The sequence below is a fragment of the Grampus griseus genome (assembly GCF_964374135.1).
Source record: "Grampus griseus genome assembly, chromosome: 5".
Lineage (NCBI taxonomy): Eukaryota > Metazoa > Chordata > Mammalia > Artiodactyla > Delphinidae > Grampus > Grampus griseus.
In genome coordinates this window covers 15,777,152-15,802,757 of record NC_138998.1, presented here as the reverse complement: position 1 = coordinate 15,802,757, position 25,606 = coordinate 15,777,152, and the positions used below count along the sequence as shown (strand labels likewise).

Here is a 25,606-nt window from a genome sequence, read left to right as displayed (position 1 = left end):
TATACAACCTATTATTATTTTGACCATTTTGAAATATGTTTGTCATGTTTATAGAAATTGAGATCGAATAACAACTGTTAAATCAGATTTGTATAGTGTGTTTTAAGCTATCTGTACATTATCTTATTCAGTATTCATGATTCCAGAGCTAGTAAATATAAACACTAGATAGAACTGAAAATTTCTGATTTCAAACTCTATTCTCTTTCCACCCTACTACTGCTATTTAATTAACCAAAGAAGGTTTATGTAGAATTAATTTAGATTTCCTTGGGAAGTTTTTCTGATTGCTTTTTCTTTTGATTATTTAAAGTTTATATGCCAAAGGTGTTTTTCTGGAAATGGAATTTTCAGTGAATATTTTTATTGAAATGACGGTTTTTACTGTAAAAGCAACCTCTTATCCATTTCGTATGAAAGTTTCCAAAACTTACCTGATTTCCAAAGCAAATCCTGCCTTAATACTTTTTTTTTTTAATCGAGTATAGTTGATTTACAGTGTTGTGTTAGTTTCAGGTGTACAGCAAAGTGAATCAGTTATATGTATACATATATCCACTCATTTTTAGATTCTTTTCCCATATAGGCCATTACAGAGTATTGAGTAGAGTTCCCTGTGCTATACAGTAGGTCCTTATTAATTATCTATTTTATATATAGTAGTGTGTATAGGTCAACTGCCTTAATACTTATAGTACATATAAGTACTTATACTTACAAACATTCTTTTTGATTGAAGCACATTATGTGTTTAGCTAATATCAATAGATGGAATTATTTTCATCTAGGTTTGAAAACCACTTACCAAACTGTAAAAAGTACTTATATATGTTGACCCACTAATGCCATTTCTGCACATTTATCCTTAGAGAATGATTTTTTAAAGAGTGTGGTCATGAATATACTCTTTGCAACATTATTTGTAATATGGGAATATTGGAAATAATCTAGATGTTCTCTGAAAGAGTTACCTATATTATACACATCTGTTTTATGGAATTTGATGCAGCCAGCAAAAATGATGACTCTGGACACTATTAAGTAAAACAAACAAACAAAAAGCTTATGCTACATTGTTGAGCAAAAACAGATCACCAAGTAATAGCCATACTATAGTTACAACTATTTGAAAAATATGATCGTGCAGAAGATTGGATGAGAATAGAAAAAAGAGCCATAATGTTGTTAGGATTTTCAAATCCTAATTTTATCTTCTTTGTTCCAAATTCTCTGTATGGTAAATTGTGCGACTTCTTATCCTGATTTGAATTATAAGGTTCGATTTGTTGAAATTTTGTCTGTCAACTATAATTTGGTAACACAATACTACAACTAAGAGATTTCTTTTGGGGAAGCAACACAGTCTAAAGTTTGCTTGAGTTTATCAGGCCAAACCCATATTCAGCAGTCAAGGGATAGATCCCATTTTATTGATGGTCATTAGTACAGAAAAATCTGTTTGAAAAGCTTTGGGAAGTTTGTTCTGTTCAGATAGGTACCCAGCAATCCATATATACATGCAAAGCTTGGCGAACTTCTCTAGCCCCTCTAGCCTTGTAGCTCTCACCAGTACAAGTTTTCACAAGAGATTTTCAGTTTCTTCTCTATTTTTTTCAAAGGCAAGAATAATAGGAGAACAGCTATTTCAGTATATTTCTTCTGTTCCATTTCTCTTGTCAGGAGGAACCTTAAGTTGGAAAAAAAAAATAAAACAGTCAAAAATGTATATCATGCAGAAACAGTTACCTAAGTTCTTGGAACATCAGAAAAGGCTGAATTTAGGAACAAAATTCTGAGCTAACTGCTAGTTATCAGCTCTGCTTAAACGTTTTTTAGAATTCTCCCCCAGTGCATCCTGCAAGGCAGTAAAGAGTACAAAACTGTAATAAACCAACTATTAACCTATACAAAACACACTGACACATGCATAAAGCAAACGGAGAGGGACGAGAAGGGGTCTTAGAATGATCATCTTTATGCAACCTGATTTTAAGCTCACATCCCTGAAAATAAAAAGAACGTTGAGATGGACAGAGAAATAAAAAAGTCAAGATCAGCCTGGCACTCAGCACTGGCATAATTGTTTTTGAAAAATTGCAAATCTTTGATTTTGATAGTGATTCAAGATCCTACAGATAGACTGCCTTCAGATCTTCTTTCTTGTCAGTGTGGCAAAGAGTGAGAGAAATTGGAAAACAGAGTGTTGGTTCAGCTGCTGCCAGTTTCTCTGCGAGCATATTCGAGAAAGCAGGAATTACTGAAGAGCTAACAGCAGTAGTGTCCGAACACAGATGGTTTCCTATTGGATGAGGCTGCATTGACACAGATTTGTTTAAACAGAAAAGTAACTTTTTTGTTTATGCTGTGGTATAAGTTTAGCATAATTTTGCATACATACGTGAAGAGTTTTTATCCTCATTTAAGTGTTCCTCTCTTCCTATTTTGATGAGCCTAATTTAGTAAGTGGGGATTTGTGGTGTAGAAAGCCGCACAGCGGACTCCAGTCCTCAGTGAGAGTGGAGGACAATAGTTGTGGATAACAGCTTTACCACTTTTGCTTTTCAAATTATAAACTCCTGGATATCCTTGTTTTCTTTTGTTCAAGAAGATAAATGCAATGATAAAAAAAAAAAAAGGATCTTCTGTAACTTCCTAAGTCATCTTTGTATTCCTAATATCTCTCAGAGTGTCTGGCACAGAGTAGTTATTTAATAATTTTTAAAAATTACGTAAATTGAGGTGATGAATAGAGTTGGCTCATTGCTATGTGGAATGCAATGCTTTAGCTAGCTTGAGGTTTCCAAATGGTGCAAGATGTCGTTTATAATGCTATTTTTAAGATATACCACGATACAAATTATAGAGACCTTTTTAAAAGGAAGCACTTTCCTCAATAATGGGATATGGATGTAAAAGGGGGAAATGCCTAGAATTAAATGTGATCATTTCATGTATTTAAATCCAAGAAAATCTTTGTTTTTTTAAATCACAATGGGGTTCCCCCCCCTTTTTTCCCCTTGATGAATTCCAAAATTGAGTGTTCAGGGTCTGCATTCGCTCAGTTTGTAAAAAGATTTGTGAAAAACAAAACGGAAACATCCTTGAAGCATGAAGTAAGAGCATAAAAATATAAGGACATTCTGTGTTTAGATGGCCCTCTTGTGGTAAAAAGGTCAAACTATTCTGACTGAAGACAGCGCCGGCAACCTCTTGATTAGAGCAAGCACCATGACAAACTTTAATAGTAAGAGTCAAAATCGAGCAGATGAATGAAAAATAACCCATTTTTACCTTTCCCCAGGGACCCCATCCAAAATTAATAGATATAAAACAAACAGTAGGGCTTCCCTGGTGGCGCAGTGGTTGAGAGTCCGCCTGCCGATGCAGAGGACGCGGGTTCGTGCCGCGGTCAGGGAAGATCCCACATGCCGCGGAGCGGCCGGGCCCGTGAGCCAAGGCCGCTGAGCCTGCACGTCCGGAGCCTGTGCTCCGCAACGAGAGAGGCCGCAACAGTGAGAGGCCCGTGTACCGCAAAAAAAAAAAAATAAACAGTAACAAAAACTAATCTTTTTCCATCTGCTTTTTATAGCTACCAGGTAAATCTCTAATGATCAAAAACTTAGCTCTTCGAAACATTTTATGAAAAAGCTATCATTTTACTTTTTACACTTTCTTAAATAATTTCTGATTAGCATAAAAGTTGCAAAAATAGAACCAAGAGTTCCTGCCTATCCTTCACCCTGCTTACCTAAATATTGACAGCTTACGTAGCCATGTTACCACTCACAAAACCAGAAAATTAGCCTTGATAAGCTGCTATTATCCGATCTACAGACCTCAATCAGATTTCACCAGTTGTCCTACCAACCTCCTTTCTCTGACTCCAGGATCATTCAGTCTGTGACAGTGTCTCAATCTTTCTTTGTCTTTCATGACCTTGACACTTTGGAAGAGTACTGATCAGTCATTTTGTAAAACATCCTACCATTTTAGTTTGTCTGATGTTTCCTCATGATTAAATAAATTCAGGTTATGCGTTCTCAGCAGTAATACAACAAATGTAATGTATCCTTTTTTCAGTGCCTCATATCAGTAGGTACATGATGTCATTATGTCTTTATTACTGGTGATATTAACTTTGATTGTTTGATTAAAGCGGTGTCTCCAGGGTTCTTCACTATATAAAGTTACTGTTTTCCCCCTTGGTAATGAATAAGTATATCAACATAATTTAAATTAGATATTTTACCATAATTAGTATCATAAATGTGTTTTCTTTCTCATGGACATTTTACTGAAATAGGATTATAATTTGTATACCGAACTAAGAATGTTTTCAAGTTATTTTGTGGTTCCTTTGCAAATTATCTTTTCCCCTTTCATTTGTTGGCTTCTATCACCAGTCTTGCACTTTAAGTTAAAATCTTCGGAAAGTTTCTACTTGTCCATGTTGACTGACCCCTGTGCACTTAATGACCCCGTAGGTATGTCGAGAGTACCAGCGTGGCAATTGCAACAGAGGAGAAAACGATTGTCGGTTTGCCCATCCTGCTGACAGCACAATGATTGACACCAATGACAACACAGTCACCGTGTGTATGGATTACATCAAAGGGAGATGCTCTAGGGAAAAGTGCAAATACTTTCATCCTCCCGCACATCTGCAAGCCAAGATCAAGGCTGCCCAATACCAGGTCAACCAGGCTGCTGCAGCACAGGCTGCAGCCACCGCAGCTGCCATGGTGAGTTAGAGACCTCAGATCAATCCTCGCTAACAGTCAAAAAAGCAAAGTGAACAGCTATATCTGACGACAAGCTATTCATTTATTAACCTTTTTTAAAAAAATTTTTGCTTAAGATATGTTTGTTCAGGTATCCCAGACAATACATAATGAAGTTACCATTCAGAGAAGTGAGAGTAACTCCTCAAATGGTTCAGATTGCTCCTTCCCTCGGCCTAGCTCTTAATACTGTGTCTTATTCTGGATATAGGGTTTCTGAAATTTCTGCTTCGTACAGAACACCTGTCTCCTTTTCGGTTTAACGATCCTGCCATTTCGGTCCTCTTATTTCTGTGTGCCACCTAATCAGCCATCGTTTTCCCTCGGTGTGTTCCTTTGCACATCAAGGCTCTTCTCTACATTATCTTGCTTTTAACCATAAGAGAATCTGGAACTATTTAGGAGAATTGCTTCAACAAAATTGTTTTTAGGATTAGCTACAAGATTTTGAACAGTTTGCTATCTAGATAATCTTAAGCACTATTGTGGCATAAACAGAACTGTAAAACTAGAGAAGCTTGCCTATGCCATTACGTAGAAAGGAGAAAGCAGTACTCAAGGAGGAGTTAGAAATTGGATCATTTAGAACAGATACCTATACACTTAAGGTAAATTTTAATGTGATCTAATAGCTGATTTTAATGAGTCCATTTTTGTTCTTTGCTTAGCTGTTGTAATGTTGTCCTTTTTTTTTACATAAATATATGACGTAATCTTTAAAATATTCATAAAAAACACTGTGTGGTATTTCATAGCACAGTAAAATAATCACGAGAGAGGTCTTTTCTGTGTTTGTTTATGGATACTTGAGCAAAAATACAGAAGGCAGACTCTCTCCTCCTCTCTTCCTTTCACTCTTTTTTTTTTTTCTGTTAGAGTATCTTGTTTGTAATTAACTACAAAGAGGAGTTATCCTCCCAATAACAACTCAGTAGTGCCTTTATTGTGCATGCTTAGTCTTGTTATTCGTTGTATATGGCATTCCGATGATTTGTTTTTTTATTTGTTTTTTCTCACCTACCCAAAAATGCACTGCTGCCCCCATGATGCACCTCTGCTTGCTGTTTATGTTAATGCGCTTGAACCCCACTGGCCCATTGCCATCATGTGCTCGCTGCCTGCTAATTAAGACTCAGTCGGCTGTCAAATCACTGAAGCGACCCCTCGAGGCAACCTTTGACCTGGTACTATGACCTTTCACCTTTTAGCTTGGCATGTAGCTTTATTGTAGATACAAGTTTTTTTTTTTATCTATTTAAAAATATATATTCCTTTTTCTGTTATAAAGTTGTAAAGTACAATGAAAAACTGAGTGTGGTTTCCTGACAAAATTAGCGGAAAGACCGTAATACAAGTCCCTGGACGGATATCATACAATGAAAGATTCCGAAAGCCCAGCAGTCCACATTCAGTTTAACTACATTGTAGAATATTCTAATGGAATACTTGAAGGACATTAAAAATGTATTTTTGGACTGTATATTTATGTACCTGTTTGGTTAGCATGGCTTTAGTGATAGAATTATTGACTTTTTAATATTTCTAGTTCAGTGTTTTAAGAAAAAAAAAACTTGCATGCTCTGGGACATGTGCATGTTTAGGTAGACATGGGGGGAGGGGCAGAGTGGGACTGATTTTTATTTTACCTGTTTCGATCACTCCGTACAATTAACTATTAACATTGCTTATACTTGTCAGTCCTCATGGAGCTCGCAGTGCAGCTTTTCTTCTTTTCCCAAATCAATGGCTTCTCCCAGAAAGCCTGAAGCATTATGGGACTTAAAACACTTTAACACATTATAACATGTGCTCTCATACTAGTGGGTTTTTCCCCCTGCCCCCAAGACAAAAATAATGCTTCCTTTAAAGCTTTTATCTTGCTTTTTTTTTTTCCCTTTAAATTTTTGTTTATTGGATGTTTTTTTCCCCTTGGGTAGTTAAGTGCTCTGCTGCTTGCTTGCTCATGCTTCCTAACAATTTTAGCCCTCAACTGATTTTTCTTTTTTCTTTTTCTCTTTTTACTGGTATTTGTTTTTTATACTCATTCACTAAACAGGGAATTCCTCAAGCTGTACTTCCCCCATTACCAAAGAGGCCTGCTCTTGAAAAAACCAACGGTGCCACCGCAGTCTTTAACACTGGTATTTTCCAATACCAACAGGCTCTAGCCAACATGCAGTTACAACAGCATACAGCATTTCTCCCACCAGGTAAGGGGTTTGAGTTTATTAATAAATGAATCTGATGATCCCTGTAGAGTGCTACTGGTAGAGCAGATAAGCCACACCCCCAGTTGTTTTTAGCCATAGAGCAGGTGGAAGGTAAGATGGAAACTTGTCTGAGGTATCTCCTATGGTTTTCCTAAAAAACTAAGAATTTTAGCTTAATGAAAGATGGATTAGACATCATTGATGTTTTATATATTTATTTTTGTTTGTGTAATTTGGAATTGAAATAGAGTTCTTTTCTTTTTTTTTCCTCTTTCCTCTACACCGTTATATGTCTGTCAAGCTATTTTATGACCCTTTCCTGCTGTAAGACCCCTTTGCCTTCATGATTCCATAGAGTTCATTTGAATTATATGAAATGACACTTTTCAGTTTTGATTTTATTTTTCAGCCTTTTTGTTTTCAAGGTGGAGAATAAAAAACTGACTTTGTGTTCCAGAGCTCTTAAAAAGTGCTCTTATCAGTACCAATCAGTATATATCACTTAAAATTGTTGCTCCTGAGCTAATATTGAAGTAGCCCTAAGTGCCCAGTGAAGTTTACATTTATTGTTGAGTTATACATTTGTGGTTTCAGTTGATTACAACTTAGTCAAATAAATATACTCTAGAACTATACACAAAGATATATAATTTAAAAACATAAATAATCAGAAAATTAGTTATCTAGAAATTCATTATTTTTGCTCACTCATCATTTACTTCAGAAAAATACATATTACACTTCTTGTAATCTGGAATTCAACTAACCAGAGACTCTAATCTTATTTTCCTCTTTACCTCTTAATCTTTCTAAAAAATTACCATGTGTTAAGAGATTTATTTAATACAATAATTTTATTAATTAAATTGATAAATTTATGACTAGATGTGTATGTCAGAGATCCAGCCCCATTAGTATATTATACTATGTTAACAGTATTTACAGGGCATTACGTTCAAAATGCCATGAGGGAATGTGATAATTTGTTTTTGAATAATGAGAATAAATTATAGTCACATTAGTTTTTACTGCTAAGCACAACTTTATATACAGCGCATCTTTGAAAACTAGCCATCCCTATGTAGAATATGTAGTAACTTTCAATGAACTAGAATATTCCACTAATTGAAATAGCCTGTCCTAGAACCACAGATAAAATGATATTTACTCATGAAATAGTGTCTATCAAGTTGCAGTGTGTCCATTTTAGAACAGAAATTAAATCATGTTGATCTGTAGGGTATTTGTTGCCTTCTGAGGGAAAAGTCACGTTTGTTTTAAGTTTTATAAGATTAAAAAATTTCTTCTCAACGTATACAGTTTTTCAGAGATTTCCAGAAATGGATCTTTTTGCTTTAGTATAAATTGCCACGCCCCTGGATTTATGCTGTCTCCAACAGATAATCTATCAATTTTTCTATAGTCAGATCAGTAGACAAAGTTTCAAGGGATTCAAACAAAGTTTCAAAGTTTCAAGTAGGTAACTGCCATAATCTCTTTGAAGAAATTTAAAATTATTTTTGTCAGTTTATTTCATTGAATAAAACCTTACTACTAGAAATGACAGTTTCCCTATTTAAAAATCTAAAAATAAAAACAAATCTAACTTCTTCCATAAACTATTTAAAGAAACCTAAAATAATCTGTTTTATCAAATGGGTTTTGCATCAGTTTCTCCAAAAACATTCAAATGACTGAAGATTTTTCTAAATAAGTATAATCATTAATTGCATGATATGCATGACTCTGACTTATGACAATAGTCTCTCCCTGGAATGGTTTTTAGTCTGTGGATAGGATAGAGCAAAAGATGATTAGGTAAGGTCAAGTCAGAGAAAAACAATAAATACCTTCATAAGTCAGAATCATACTTATCTCTCTGTTCTAGAAACTAAGCATTGTTAATTTAAATAAAGTGTGCCACAGTATATTGAGATATGCTGAAATTTTTAAGATGCATTTGCATTTTTATGATGAATTTGCATCAGAAATATTCTGTTCTTGATATTTGTAGTCAACACGCTATGAAATTTTTGCAATAGTAATATCAAATAAGAGTTATTTGTAACCCAGTTTTAAAGAGCTTAAGCTTCAGGTTAACCTTTATTAGTCACATAATCAGAAGTAAGTACTGCCTCCATCATTCCTTAAAAATATTTTCATTGTCGGGACTTTCCCCGGCGGTCCAGTGGTTTGTACTCCACGCTTCCACTGCAGGGGGCACAGGTTCGATCCCTAGTCAGGGAACTGAGATCCTGCATGCCTCGCATTGCGCAGCCAAAAATAAAATTTTCATTGTCATATGTACCTGCGTGCCAGTATGGCATTAAGAAGTTAAAATGGATAGCCCATTTATACTTCTGCCAAACCACTTGATCAGACAACCAGAACGGAAAGAAATCTAAGGCAGAGAATATGAAACCCAAATGCCTTCAGGGCCAGGCAGGAAACGTGAATAAGTGAGCAAGAAATAAAGTAGGAGCTGTGGGGTCTGGGAGGCACTGGAGAGCACAGGCCCAGTCTAAAGGGGTCGGTCAATGTTCAGACTTAGCCCTTTGCTGCCTTAGAGGATTGTCTGCCTAGTGGGTATGGTGCACTGCACAGTACCCTTTGTGGTTCCATGTACGTCAGAGTCTTCGTGAACAAGGGGTGGTTGTGTCTGTTCCTCCCAGGGTTGGTTGTATACAAACTTGTGCAACCTAATGCAGCGGCCCTGGTGTCCAGTGTTGCCAGATCTTATGATTTTTTTTCCAGATATTCTGGACATTTGGAGGTTCATATGTGAAATCTCTCAATTTTGAAATATTTTCAACTCATTTAAGTTTTTAAATATACTTTGAGAACTACAGAAAATCCATCCTACCACAAATTCATATGTCATCTTATGTATAACGCCTGGGAGAAAAAGTCATTTTCCAAAGTCTAGGTTATCCTGCAGACATATAGAAGAATTATATGATCAGAGCATCCTATCTAACCACAGTATTATAATTTGGAAGTTATAGTGTGAAGACTTTATTGGAACTGATTAGAAAAAGGAAGTCATTTATTTTTTGCAGTTTAGAGTTTTAGAGCTCTGTAGTCTGTTGCTTCAATTGTAACTTCAGGGACACGCAGGTCTATTTCATTGAAGTTACAATGAAGCATGGTTGGCTAAATCTTTAGAGCAGGTAACTCTGTATACAGAGTAAGTTGCTAGCAAAAGATCAGGGTTCAGTGGCAAACCAGCTAGCTAGCTAAGAAAAATTAGTATATACCGTAACTTTTAAGAACAAACTGGGACTTACGTGGCCTGTACCCATCTATCCATCATCCATCCGTGTATGCATTCATCTATCCATTTATCCATCCATCCTTCTAACCATCTATCTATTCTTCTCTCTCACCCTACCTCCTTCCCTTCCTCTCTTTCTTCTGTTCCTTCCCTGTTTTCCATCCACCTATCCGTCTACTTATCCATTCGTCCATTCACCCATCTTTCCATTCATTCAATCAACCCCATCCCACTGCATCTCCCTGCCACCCACCCCAAGAAAGTTTTCTGGCCTTTTGTTTTTACACCGTCCATCTCACTTAAAGATAAATACAAGTAATTTGGATTAAGTTCACATTGAAGCTTTGGTGGTTTTTTTTTTTTAGATATATAGTCCTTTTTTTTTTAACCTTCACCCTTTAAAACTAAATTCACTATTTATACAGATTATGCATAACCTAGGGTCTACTTATGTTGTAGTTGTAAATTTCACCCCTGAAATTAGAGTGTGTAAGAAATAACGCTTTTATTTACATCAGATTTATTTTCCTGAACTGAAATTAAGTCCAATTCTAAACTCCAATTTCACTGTGTTGGATAGAAATATCAGGCGGCGTCACTGGGATTCCAGAACCCCATCCTCACATCTCCTCTTCTTTCTGTCGCTACTCAAATAGAGGTCCTGTGCAGTCCAATAGTCTCAGACAGGCTACCCATTCTCCATTCCTCAGTCAGCACTGGTCACTGCTGATGTCCTCAATGTCCATGTTTACAAAATCTCTTTTTTTTCGGTATGCGGGCCTCTCACTGTTGTGGCCTCTCCCGTTGCGGAGCACAGGCTCCGGACGCGCAGGCTCAGCGGCCATGGCTCACGGTCCCAGCCGCTCCGCGGCATGTGGGATCTTCCTGGACCGGGGCATGAACCCGTGTCCCCTGCATCGGCAGGCGGACTCTCAACCACTGAGCCACCAGGGAAGCCCACAAGATCTCTTGAAGGCAGGTACTTCAGGGCTTCTATGCCTGCCTTGGGTACAAGCATCCTTGCCTGAGCCCCTTAGCCTCCCTCCCTTAGCAGCCCATTCCTTGGAAAGCCTGCTGCCTGCAGGGCTGCTGTGAAAGAACACGCCACATGCCTAACTACCCAGGGACGCTGCACACTGCCCGCCTCCTCTCCAGGGTCTGGAGGAACTTTTCTCTCTGCCCTCCTTCACAGTTTTTGCCTACGTGCGATCCTCAGAAGCACACCTCTCTTCTCTCCTCCTGGCATATTGCCCTCAGTCAGTTTAGGTTTATGATTTCAAAAGACCTAAAAATAAGTTTCCTGTAAACGGCTTCAGCTTCGCCATGCGTGGCAACACTACCAGAAATAAGGAAACAAAAGGCCAAGAACCTTTCCTGAGGGGTTGGAGTGAGAGGGGAGTTGCAGAGGGATGGGGTTGTTTTAACAGAAAGAATAGAAAACAAAGATTTCCAGCTTATCACTTTCATTATACTTAATGAAATTAATGCAGACGGTTTACTTGAAACTTAGCATAGTGATTACAAATCTGGTTTGGAAGTTTAAATACAGCTGTACCACAAGATATAATTTCCCTGTACTTTCATTTTTTTCATCTATAAAATGGGGATAATAGTAGTAATTATTTCAGAGTTGTGTTTAAGTGAGTTCTAAACATATTTGATAAAAACATTTTCTTAAAGCACTTTTATAGACAAGTCTAAGAGTCTAGAATAAAGCCTGGAATGTAGTAAGCACTGAGTTTTATTTATTATTTCCCAACTCAGTAGTGCAATAAAATAGAATTCAATTGATTGAATAGAAACAGAAATAAATTCTATGGAGCTGTTGCTTCTTTAGATATCAATTTTGAGAATAATTCAACTGATTGTGAACTTTTAGTTTGAAATGATGTAAATTATTTTTAGAAGACTTTAAATCAGCTTTATACTTCTATCATAATCTACCTAAATAGGCTTGAATTACCATATCTAAATTCAAACCTCCAACCAAATCTCCATTATAATTCTTTTTCTCTCTACTTCCTTCCTTTCTCCTTGAACTGATTTTACCTACACATACGTCTCATTTGTAACTTACCTTCCTAGTAATTTTTTCTGCACCTTCATACAGATCAATTTAAAATTTTAATATGAATATCATGTAATTAAAGTGTTGCATTCCTCAGAAACACACCATTCTGCTCTGCAAATACCTTTGTAGGGGAAATTCGAAATTGACAAATACATTCACTTAAATGTTGCCTTGTGCTGAAAACTGAAGGAAAAAATTTTAATTGGCTACTTGTACAATCATTATTAATAAATCAACCCATCTGATGTAAAGATGGATATTATGGTCATTTCAAAAGTGATTTTTTGTTTTTGGTAAGTGGGTCCTACAGCATTATGTCTTCATATTCGTGAGTTATTGCACCCTGGCTAGTATTTTCATTGCTGCCTTATGTTTATTTGCTGCAAATCCCTCTCAAAACTGTGTGCATTGGTTATAATGTTAATGAGGAAGATAACTCAAACTGAAATGCAAATCATAAATGCTTTAGAGTTTTAGAGAGATAGGGTAAATTTAACTCATTTTCAGCATGTGCAGCCTCAATTATGCATGGGATGAAATGCAATAGGCAAATTGCAGCATAATAATAAATAATAAATTTAAAACCTATAACCTGTACAGTATTTAAAACGACTGTTTATCAAATTGCACATTATTCTTTTTCATTCATCTTTTCATCCTCTCTTTCTCAGTCTTCCCACCCCACTATTATAGGATAATGATTTCATAAGATCTAGAGTATTAAATTTTGCTTGCTCTACTGTCTCAAATTACCGTCTTTGTTATTACTGGTTTGTTTTTGTTGTCTTTCACAAGTCTTTGACTCAGTAGTGGTAGCAAATGACAGAGATCTTCAAGCGTCTTAAATAATGCCTATCAATGTAATAGTACTCCACCTGAGAGGATGCCTCCCTAGCTCCATTACCTAGTTTAATCACTGATCATTGTGCCCACCGTCTAATTGTGATAACAGTCTAATTGCAGCTGTTACAAGGATGCCAGTTAAGTAATCTGTGCTTCTCAATGGCAGCTTTGTTTTATAGGGCCATCTCTGACGAGACGAAATTGGCAGATACTTTTCTAACAAATGTTCATCCCAGATGCTGCTAGTATTTAAATAGGATGCACCAAGATTCAGATAGAAACATAAAATCATTTGATATTTTAAAACCTAGAAGTCTAAACTAATCTCATAGAAAGAACAGTAATTCAGTATGTGGGAAAGGGCCCTGTACTTGGTAAAACAAGTTGGATTTTTCAATGTTTATACGTCAAAGAGAACAGGGACTATATACGTAATATTTATTTTAACGTCATGGTGGCGCCATTGTGAACATCAGTGCTAACACCCCATATGCGATGTATATATCTTCGTTATCTCCCATTCAGGGTTTTTACTGAAATCTAATCAACCGTTTTTTGGATGTGAAATTTTGTAGAACACTTGCTAGTCCAAGAAGTCCTGAGGGTCTAAACCAGCAGTGAAAACCAGTCAGTTTTCCCAGATACCTACTAAGTAAACCAGTTCGAGACTTATACGAAAGTATATCCCATCTCAATGTTTTCCTTACATTTAAATTCCCAACTAAGGCAATGCAGAAGTTCACTTTCGCTTTATGCATAATTTATTGCTTGGTACCCCTCCAAATAAAATTCCTGTATGAATGATCACAACCCCTTCCATGCCTGTGTTGTTGTCGCTACAGTGAACAGGGAAATAAATAAGACCAAAGGAATGAAAATGAATGTTTTGGTTTCATTACATTGTTAAGTCAGTTTTGTGCGTTGAATTATTTAGCATCTTAATAATAAATTTCCCTAATGATTTAACATGTGCTCAGTTCATAGGTTAAAGTCAGAAATAGCAAAGCTACCAGATGGCTAGTAACCAGATTAAAACAAAACAAACTGCAGTATTATTTTTAAAAGAATTAAGCAGGTTTCAATTTTTTTCAAAATACTTTTATTTGTAGGCAGCAATTAGGAGAAACAACGTGTACCAGCACACAGTTAAACTGGCTTTTATTCTTCACTTGAGACTAGTTCTAATTGATCACTATGCTATTGTATGATTTGATTGTGCTGACAGTTACATGCCACTGTTCCCATAATAACAATTTTTCTTCTTTGTTCAAATGAATTTCCTAATTACACGTGTGATGGGATGTTTTAATTCTTTTCCCTTTTCAAATCCACCTTCCTGTTGCAATGCATGATGGGCAGGCTCAATATTGTGCATGACACCCGCTACAAGTGTTGGTAGGTGCCAGCTTTGTTTCTTGATTATCTTAAACCTATGGTGCACCTCACAGCCCCTCAAAATCCACTGCTAAGTTTAACTTATATCTATTGGGCAAGTCCATTTCCTTTTTACTAACACCTGTCAATTAAATGCCATTTTCTATTTAATTGACATGGACTCACATAAATGTTTTCTTTACACACAAGTTTCCTTTAGTCACCTTTAGTGGATTTTGATTGGACTATGAGTTCTGGTGTGTAAGAAAAAAAAAAAAAACTATCTCATAAAAGTAATATATTGTATATTTTTACAATAGTAAATAAGAAAACATACTTTTATTCAAACAGATAATTGTATATATGAAGTAAATACCTGTATTTTGACTTAGATTTTGAATGTCTGACTATGAACACTATATAAAATTCTTGTTTTTGACTTAGCAAATTAAGCCTGTTTGTGTCAATTTTCTTGATTTGATGGTAACAAGCTTTTTTTCCCCTTTTTTTTCTCTTTCATCCCCCTTCCCCTTCTCTCCTTGGAATGTTGTCCTGCTTTGCGCTGTGATTGCATGTCACTCACTGGTGATGATGCCCCGTCACACGGCTTGTTGCTGTGATAAATACCATGCCCAATTATCTCCTCCATGTTGCCATGGTTTCCATATTGCTACACTCTTCTGTATGTTTGCTTATATGATTTTCCCTCCGAAAGTTCCCATGGTGCACGGTGCTACGCCAGCCACTGTGTCCGCAGCAACAACATCTGCCACAAGTGTTCCCTTCGCTGCAACCGCCACAGCCAACCAGGTTTGCTAATTTACAGCTTTGTTTCTTAAAAACCAACTCTCGTAGGGCTCAGTCCAACAGCCCTGACGCACGTGGATTTCCCACTGAGGTCCGTGGGAGTCGCGTGTCTGTGAGGGCTGTAGAGGGTGCTTTAAGAGCATGGGGTTTCAAAGATACCTCTTGTTGGCCTACACATTCTCTCTGATGAGCGGCAGAATGCTTTTATGCCATTTATAAGTGCTCCAAAGTTGTCGCAGCTCCATTTCTAAAGCTACTAAAATGATATTTACACAAGCAATTCTCAGTTGGGCTCAATCCATCACGCAGGTGTTTCGACCAATCGAAATTATATAGGGTAGTGTATACAGGTGTTGAACTACAATGCGGCACACCTGAAACTTACCATTTTTAAAATACAGGTGATTTTAAGGTTTTTGTTATACGCATTTGATACATACAATTTCTTAGTTCTTGCCCAAATTCTTCATAAAAAGCAAAATATTTAAATGTGTTATCTATGCCACAAATGACCACTCTTGTAAATAGAGTTTGTTATAAATTCATTATAGTTTTATTCAATAAGCAGATTGCATATTCAAAATAGGTTAAATTTGTGTCCAAGTTTTGATTCTCAATGATTTAAGGGAAAAAATAAAATTCCTAAGTGCTCTTATTTCTGTAACTACTCAGCATAAACGTTGAGGGTTATGAAGGAAAAAAAAAAAAGGCATCCAGTACGGCAAATTGAGTCATTCTATGTTCCATACAAGTTTATGGAGTGACAGATACACAGGGTATTTTTAAGTGGAAGGAATCTGTTTCAGAAATTTAAACTTTATGATGTGAGTATTCAAAAGAAATTGATTATTAAAATATTTACATTTTAAAATCTGCATGGATTCAACCAGCGTTTTCTGCTCCTATTTAAAATTATGTTCTAGAAACTACTGGTTGAATCAAAGTCAAATTTATGTAAAGTAGGTTTTGGCTTGAATATATGTTTGTTATGAACGTAAAGTTCAGTAGGGTTAATAGCATATGAAAAAATCTAGAGGCAAATCAAGTTTCAGATAACCCCCAGACCAAGGTTAAATGTAGCCAAATGATTCTCAGAAGAACCAGTATCAGATGGGAATCAACATGTTGCCCCTTTGGGAAAAGAAGAACAATTAAGTACCATCCGAATTCGCAGTTATTGCTATAAGGAGCAGCCACCCTTGTTTCTGTAGTGCACCGTGTACTGTTGAAGAAGAACTATAAGCTATTAGTACAGCCATTAAAAACTTTCAAAAGCAGCATGCCAAAATGGGTGTATTTTAAAGTTTCAGACAAGCTTTAAACATTCCTTGGCAAAGAATCGTTAGTTTTTCCGAAGCTTGTCAAAATAGCCCTGGATTTATGCTCACACATCAGACTCATTTACAAGAATGCTAGATTGTGCATCTGTGGCATGTTAGTAAGTAATCTATGGTAGAAATTTCTTAATGGAGTCAATGCAATCCGTTGATGGTGCAGATTAATGATGTTGACCTCTCTTGTGTGTACCATGTATGACTATAGAATTGCTGGTGTAAGCAGAAGTACAGCAAAGCAAATTTCAACATGCCCTGGCCACCTTGGTTGTAGGGGACACTTTACTTTTTGCATTGTGCTGTGACCATTTCATGCATAATCTTGGGTCTTCATACTGTTTCACAACCAAAAGAAAGAAAAGGGAATGGATATATATATACACACATATATTATATCTACATATACATACATATGTATATGCCTACAGTACAGTAGCAATGCTGGAAATAGCTGATGCCACAAAATGCAGCCTGCATGCATGCAGAAGTTTATAGCTGGCCCTTCATCTGCATCGATTGGTGTTGAAGGTCCTTGGTATGTTTCGACAGCCCCATCCTTGACGCTTCTACACTGTTGGGTGCAACATCCTGTCCTGCAGCAGCAGGAAAAATGGTATGAGAAGCTTCATTATGCTTGGAGCACATTTTCGTGCCATTTGCCAATGCTGTAAAATTGTGTAAAGATATCATCTGAGAAATGGAAATAAAATAGAGACATAATTAATTTACACTCCAGACTGTGGACTGTAATATGTTGAATTGGTCTAGGACAACTAAATCGAAACAACAACAAAATGCCTTCATGTATGTGATTTTACTGTTCTCCCATCAACCTTGCCAAAATGGGACTCGGGCCATTTTAGAGATGAGGAAACCTAAGCATAGAGTAAGTGCTTTGCTCAAGGTTACACACCGGGAAATGGATCACTAGTGTTAGAACCCGTGCTTTCACTCCTCTGATTGTCTTCGTCTATAGGATAGATGTCATACATCTGTCTCCCAGGATAGCAGTCATACTTCTGGGGTGGAGGAGAATCAGGCTGCAAACTGGAAGATCTTGGCTTTTGGGATGATTGAAACAAGTCACCTCTATATTCCTTATTGTATTTCCTTATTGTATTTTCTCTCAAGTTTTGTAATTCTCTTGCCCATTTAAAATACAATAAAATGTGCAATTAGGATTCAGAAGTGGGTTCTGAAGTAGATTTAACACCGTTATCCAGTTCTTTTGAAATACTCCTTTATAATTCTTACCTGGTACTTTTAACTTGGAAAAAAAGTTAGACACCATCAGTTGAATGAAAATGTAGAAACTGGTTGCACAGAAATAGGCAAGACATTTCTTACTTTACTTTTTGGATTACTGAATAACTGAAACCACAGGTGTGTGTGTGTAGGCCAACAAAAAGGGCTTCTTTCAATTACTGCTCTGCATGAATTTTTGATAGTTTTACTTCTCTTCCTAAAAACTGATAACATTTATAGAATAGTATTTAACACAGAGATTTTTAAAAATGAGTTGCTACTTTGGCATTAAGTTTACATTAACTTATGTTGACCAGATAAGGACTGTCACCTCACAGCTGAATTTCACTTTTCTTAAAAAATTTAATATTAAAATGTTTTCATCTCTTGGTTGTTGGCTTGCTTGCATGGGTCATTCATTAAATAATTTTTTATTTGCTAGATACCCATAATATCTGCCGAACATCTGACTAGCCACAAGTATGTTACCCAGATGTAGAATTTTCATCACTACACAGTAAGTTCATTGTGTAATATAGAGTGTATATCCGTGGTAGTTTTTTTTTTTTAAGATAATAATTGTGTAATGCACTTAAGAAAATTTTATAAAATTTCAAAGAAAGTATTCATGTAGAGCTCACAATTTTATCTTAGATGGGTTATGAGGAATTTTATCATGTGAATTCATAATAAATATGTTGATGTCACTTAAATATGTGTAATACTTAGGATATATTAATTTTGTTTTTATTTCATATTAGAAATAAACACAATAGTGAAGAAAAAAGGCAACTTAAAACTAAATAGAAGGCATAGATCAGAGGCTGGCAAACTTTTTCTTGAAAGATGAGATAGTAAATATTTTTGGCTGTGTGGGCCATAGGGTTTGTGTTACAGCTGCTCCACTCTGCCACTGTTGCACAAAAGCAGCCAGAGACAACGTATAAACTAAAAGGTGTGCTGTGTCCCAATAAAACTTTATTTACAAAAACAGGCAGCAGGCCACATTTGGCTCACAGGCAGTAGTTTGCTGATCCCTGGTATAGGTCAGCATTTATTTTATTCAAAAATTGCTTTGCTAAATCCTAAATGAGAACATGTACCCACTTTACCCCGTGCTTCGCCACACACAGGGTCATTAGAATATGAAGAGTCTGATTTAAATAAATATATTCACACACGGACGTATGTGCACGTGTACACACACACACACACACACACACATACACATACATCTATATATCCAGGTAAACTTTAGGTACTTCAGAATAGTCACCCTGGAGGATCATATAATTCTAAAGATGTCGTTTCTCAAATGATTTGAAAGTCTTTTGGTTTACTTTCAGACACATTGACTTAGATACTTGCAACGATGACCATTTTTCATCCATAGAGCATATGTTTTATTCAGTATGCATGTGTTCAAGTTATCTACATGCTCAGAAGTGTATTAAGTATCTATTTTTATATTTAGAAAGAGCCATAATGCTTAAAACTGAGTGGTAAATAAGATGGGTGATCATTCTTTGTTGCTTCCTTTCATTCATTTATCTGTTCATTATTTACAAATGATTTTTTGGTGCTACTGTGTGTTAATTACCAGGTCGAGGAAATAAAGATGAGCAGATGATGAGATAATGATGTAACTTTCAGCACTCTACATTAAAATAAGAGAGGTGTGAACACATTTCTCTTGGAGCAAAGATGAGGGAGCAGCTCTTCCTAACAGAGTCAGAAATTAAGTGAATTTGGACAATCAGGATTGTTACAGAGTGAAGGGAGATGTCACGGCCTTACAGAAGAAGGGACAGAGGTGTTGAGTCAGGAGATGGGGCAGTTCAGAGGCCCTTGAGCATAGCAACAGCTGGTCAAAGGGTGAACCCATGTAGGAGAAGTGTATAGATGAAATCTGAGAGCTGTTTAAGAAAGAAATAGACTCAATCTGAGAAGTACTACCAGAGACATGCTGCAATCCTGAATTAAATGACTGAAACTGATTTTTGTGTTTCGTAAGTTCTCTCAATGCAGTTCTGATAATGTTTATTATTCTGAACAATAGCCACATTTTGAATAAGCACATCGCTTTGTGGTCTGTAGGTTTGGAAATAGAGTTGTCTTTTTGACATGTTAAAAGAAAACTGTTTCAAGCTTTTATAGTCAGTTGGGTGTGTTTGATATGTATATCTGTAACTACGTTCTATTTCTTAGCAATAATCCAGGTTAAAAAAAATGATAGCAAATGGCCGTAAGTTCATCAATTAGCAAAACAGTGGATTTGTGTGTATTGAAACTTAGGCTCTTTAATGTTCTGTTTAACAAATGATTACTCATTTTCATGAGGAGTTACAATACTTAAACTGGTTTTTGAGTGCAGCAAAATCGTGATTTCTTTCATTCTCTAGGTTGTGTGCTAAAGCATATTCTAATATGTAAAGATTCTCTGGGAACAAATTTCATGTAAAAACTGGAACTCAGTTCACAGGTGCATTGTAATATCAGTTAAACCTTAATTTGTCAGGAGTGTAAGGAACAATTTTTATTTTCTTGCCTTTAGTGGGAAAAATCCAAACTTTATCCAAAACAGTCATGTAGAGTATCGTTCTTTTATTTTTTTCCAAACACATACTGTGCTAATCAAGCACCCAAAGAGAGCAAATTGTGTTTAACAGGATTGTTGCATGGATTTTAATTTCGTGGGCCAAACCATTACTCTTGAAACCTATTAACCTTTAGAAGTAAAATGAGTTGTAAGTTCTGCCCCACAATGACAGTGGTAAAAAGAGCTCTACTACATTATACCCCTTGATTCGACAAATGTATTTTATACTTTGAGCTTGGTGTTGGGTGATATTTGTTCAGAGTCTACAGTTTCATTAAGCTGTGCATGTCATTTTATTCTCGAAGAAATGATAAACAAATGTAGGTCCTTTGTACTTGTGAAGTGTTTTTTGTTTTTACATGAAGATACAATATACACGTGTTCACTCTTTAAACCAAGAAATACAGTTTTCATGTTGAATGCATATTGGAAACTGCTGTTAGATATTGGCTGTTTTAACGAAGATTGTCTCTTTTTCCCTTGCAGATCATGCTAAAGAGGAAAGGACAGTGTGCTTGGTTAGAGTAAAGGACGAGGTCATTAGCCATAGTGTATATACCGTCAAGCAACACACACAAAAACCCCTCAGCCACAAGACATCCGCATATTGCATGTTAACCAGAAGACAAGACAACATGGAAATCCACTGCACACTGTTGCCTATACACTTTGTACATTTAATTGATATTTGTGCTGAGGTGATATTCCTGTCTAAAAGAACAACATTGTCTTTCTTTTCTAGCACAGAGTGATGCATTCAAATATGCAGACCTAATTAGTTTCCTATATATTCATGCCATCTTGAAAAGACAGACTATGGTGTAACCATGATTCTATTATGTATTGGTACGTCTGTAGACCAAGATATAATTTTTTAAAAATAAGTTTATTTCTTTCAAGGTTTACAAATAACAAAGGTGCACCTTGTATTTAAAATTGCCATTATAGATGAGAGCGTGCATGCACAGTCATTTTTGTTTAAGAGTAATATTTTTAATGTAGTAGATTTTAAGATGTGGTGAGGGAGGGATCTGACAGAGATGAATGTGCCAAGCAAAACCACAACTGTGTATCTTTTAAAGCACATCATGGCTTTAAGTACCATGTTGTTAAGGATTCTCATGAAGTGCCATAGACTGTACATCAAACTAGAGTATTATTTCTTCAGTGTTATTGTTTTCGGAGCCACATTTTGTTGCTTATTTGCTAGTACTAATCAGTCAAAGGGCACCATTCTTTTTTTTTTCCTTTGTTTTTTTGGAAACCAAAGCTGTCTCAGAAATGGCCGATTTAACTTTACAGTAACAAAATAGACAGCACAATACAAACTCTCTCAATACAGATAAACTCACACATACTGGAGATATATATAATAGATATATATATATAAAATTATTTTAATGCATTGTAGTGTAATATTTATGCATACTATACTGTATAACATGTTATTCAAAAGGGATATGCCATTTCTGAGACACGATAACAAAAAAAAAGTTGGAGGAAATTATTTTGCTTCTATTTATAGCTCTGTCAAAAGTCAGAAGACTCTAAATGCTTTGCAAAAATGGTTTCACATTTGCTTAAAGGCTTCATCACAGTCACATTTAAAATAGTGACTCTAAACAAAGAAGAAAGCAGCACTCATCAGATGCATGATAAACCAAAATATGAAAATGGGAAATGTTTAATTAACCTAGTCACTGGGTGGGTTAAGTACATGGGTGAATTTTATATGTGATTTGTTTTGTTTTGTTTTGTTCAGATTTACTGCTTATAGCCTTAGAAAGCCTTTTACAAAATTAAAAAAAAAAATAGATGTGCATTCAGTTTTTAAGAATGGATTCATCCAAAGGAATTCCTTTTTTGTGGTTTGGATGTTGCAGCTAGTAAAGGATATTTTTGCTCTGTTCAGCAGTTCTAAAAATTGCTGAAGTAGGGGCCAGGTCACTGGTAGTTCTAGTATGGAATGGGAGAAGTGAAAGTTCAGTTCTAGAACTTTCCATACTTCCAAGTTTACTGCAAGTTTTTATGCTTGAGAGAGATGCTTTCTAATATAAGACTGATGTGTTGATTTTACTGATTGTACTGTACATCTATTAAAGCCTTAGATTATTACATTACGGGTTGGAACCCATACCAATGTAATTTCAATCGTGTTAAGAGAGTAATGGTGACTCCATATGTTATTGTAGTTAGTTACATTATAGAATATTACTTATTTTTCTTGTTAAAATGTAGTTTTTCATTTCCTACATTTATTAGATTTCATTTTCTATTAACAATTGAATACCATTTCAGTTTATAGACTCTTGTTTTATTAGATTTTACCGATGAATTTTTCAAAATACAAAAAAAATTAAAGTAGTTTTTCCTTCATAACATACTCAGTTTTGAATTACATGTAGTGTCATATGAATATTCGTATTATTGTTAACTAAATGATTTATATTTTACTGATTTAATATTAAAGTGTAAGAATGTCAGTCATTGTTAGTTCTTGTCTAGTTTTCATTAAAAGAACAAAGATCTTTTATATGGATATCTTATAAATATATAATCATTGCTAAGTAAGAAGTTAAGTTGTTGCTATCGCAACAATCCTGGCAGACAATTGAGTAATATTTTGATGATTTATTTTGTTTGTAATTAGTTATTATAAGAAGATCTAGATCCTAGATATTAGAATAAAATTTATTTTCTACTGTATCCATTTCAAATGTTAAAGTATTGTTTAATATTTTTGAAATCCCTGAATATCAGGCCTTGTTATAAATAAGCTGCATAATCAATAAATAGAACAAGGGACTTTTTGTTGATAATCCAAATACTCAAAGTTTACGTAATGAGAATTATAGCGTGTGTGCAAACTCTTGAGGGTTGATTATGCTGCAATTTAGCATGTTGGAACGTCTAGAGAGAAGGTTGACTTTTTGCACTTCTGTATATAGTCAAAAGAGAGAAACCTGTATAATAGTAAGATCTTATTTTGAATAAAAACGTCTATAATTACAAGGAGTTTTGTTAAGGCTAATACAATGACAGACTGAGCAAAATTGCTTGCAAAAGTGGCACAGAGTTAGCACTCCATACCCCTTCAAACATGTTGCTTTGCTTTTTGTGGACAGCTTGTAGTTTGCCAGGATTTTTTCAGCTGGAAAGATATGCCATCCTTCCGAGATCTCATGACTGACAAAAACTCCATTGGGCCAAATCTGCCTGAAGATCATTACCAAAACTAGCAGGTACTTCAACCATTAAGGTGAAATCATGGATCAAATATTCCTTACATTTTTCAAAACTACTGCATGTTTAAAACTTCAACAAAACAAAAAAGAGACAGAACTATACTAAGGACATATACTATTCAAATCAGTTTCTGCCAATTTCAGTGGTTTATTGTTCACAAAAAAAAAAAAAGAAAAAAATCTTCAAAACAAGTATTGACTTTCACAAAATTTCAACCATAAACAGGCAAACCAAACAGCACACAGTAGCTATAGTTGTTATGTGATTGTTTTTTAATTGCTGTAGGATCCTGTTCTTTCAGCAGGTGAAAAAGATAAAACACAGTTCAAATTTCATGGTTTTAATTTTCAACTCAGAAGCACTCAAAAAAGCAAATGTGATAATGGGCACTTGTTTAATGAATTAGTGTATCCAGCCTTCACTCCAGCTGGTTATGGTGTTGCACTTACCAGCAACCCTACGCTTTCATCTGCTGAAAGGACAGATGTGCTTGGTTTTACTATTATGTAATCACAACTTACTTTCTGCTTGTAGTTGCTTAAAATTATGTATTTTGTCTTGGGCTGCAATTTGTTTTATGCTTATTTTATTATTACTGCAGTAGTTGACTTTGCTGTATGGAAAAATAAAGTGAAATTGCCCTAATAAAACTTCTCTTTCTTAAGTATATTTGTGTATCTGAGATTGAAGAGTAAATTATTTTTGTGCGTTTCAAGCATCCATGCATGTCTGTCTTGACGAACATCATGATGTAGAAATTCAATATAAGGTGTTAACTGATGGCAAGTAAGGCACTGACTATCTTCCCCACTAGCCTCTCAGACCAAGAGGGAGAATCTGAATCATGATGTATTGCCACCCACTGCCCAGTGTTCTCTGAAAAATCTCGTCCTCCTTTCCTCTGACACTTTAAGTGCTGTTTGATAGATTTTAGATGCTGGAGGGGAAAATTCTAAGGGAAAAAAGGAAATTCTCATCAATTCTTTCTGTAAACGAAATTTTATTTGCCTGACTGCCCCAGGAGACTGGCACTGGATGTCAGGCAATCTGAGAGAATAGTTCAATAAATGCAGTAATGATGACACTTGATTCAGAGGGATAAAGGTTTATGCACACACACAGCTGAACCAAGCCATGACATGACTCTTGGTTATGTTTGTGTGCGTGTGTGTGTGTGAGTTTTTTAAATGGTGAATTAAAAATTCTGTTGAAGTGAAGCCTGGTATCCCACAAGGCTTTGCATTTTGCAGTTTTCTCGGATAGTCAGTGAAAGCCAGAGTTCCAATGTGAAGAAATTTGCTCATTTGATCATTTAGTGCTACTCTGTGTGACTGTGTCACTTGACGTTTATTTGGTCAGAGCCTACAAATTCTCCTTTGTAGGTCAATGCTTGTTTTCCAAAACATACTGCAATAAAAATAACTGCATTACTTATGATTAATACAGTTCTGTGACTGGCTGAGTTCTGTGGAACACTTCTGTTGTTTTCAGTGGACTCAACTATTCAAGGTGCTGCACCCCAGAGAGTAGCTGCCCTGGGGGAGATTATCTAAAGCAGGGGTTCACAGCCTTTTTGAGTAACAGCAAAACATCTGGCTCCTCTCCAATTAGTGATAGTACTTTTGGGTAACTTTTAACTGAAAAAATATGGTAACAAATAGCAATTGTAACGTTTTTGTTAATCACAACAACATATACATGCATCTGAAAAACAGTCATTTGAGATACTCATTCTCCAGACAATGCTTATTGTTCAGAAGGAGTTATTACTGTAGGGACCACTAGGGGTCCTCAGCTCACAGGATGGGGCCCTGTCTTAGAA

At 35.8% G+C, this 25,606-nt stretch overlaps 1 protein-coding gene across 16 annotated transcripts in view; it reads left to right on the top strand.

The window, feature by feature from the left end:
* Positions 1 to 24,451, top strand: part of MBNL1 (muscleblind like splicing regulator 1) — a 245,691-nt gene extending 221,240 nt beyond the window's left edge. For 8 of the 16 annotated variants that reach the window (XM_082654726.1, XM_082654723.1, XM_082654717.1 and 5 more), the window contains 7 exons: positions 4,485 to 4,742; positions 5,912 to 5,965; positions 6,838 to 6,991; positions 14,539 to 14,574; positions 15,269 to 15,363; positions 18,382 to 18,456; positions 21,025 to 24,451. In XM_082654726.1, the coding sequence (XP_082510852.1) occupies positions 4,485 to 4,742; positions 5,912 to 5,965; positions 6,838 to 6,991; positions 14,539 to 14,574; positions 15,269 to 15,363; positions 18,382 to 18,438 (654 nt within the window). In that variant the 3' untranslated portion in view covers positions 18,439 to 18,456; positions 21,025 to 24,451. The remainder of the gene's footprint in view (positions 1 to 4,484; positions 4,743 to 5,911; positions 5,966 to 6,837; positions 6,992 to 14,538; positions 14,575 to 15,268; positions 15,364 to 18,381; positions 18,457 to 21,024) is intronic. The other 8 variants (XM_082654728.1, XM_082654719.1, XM_082654729.1 and 5 more) reach the window with 5 other exon arrangements.
* The last annotated feature ends 1,155 nt before the right edge of the window (positions 24,452 to 25,606 follow it).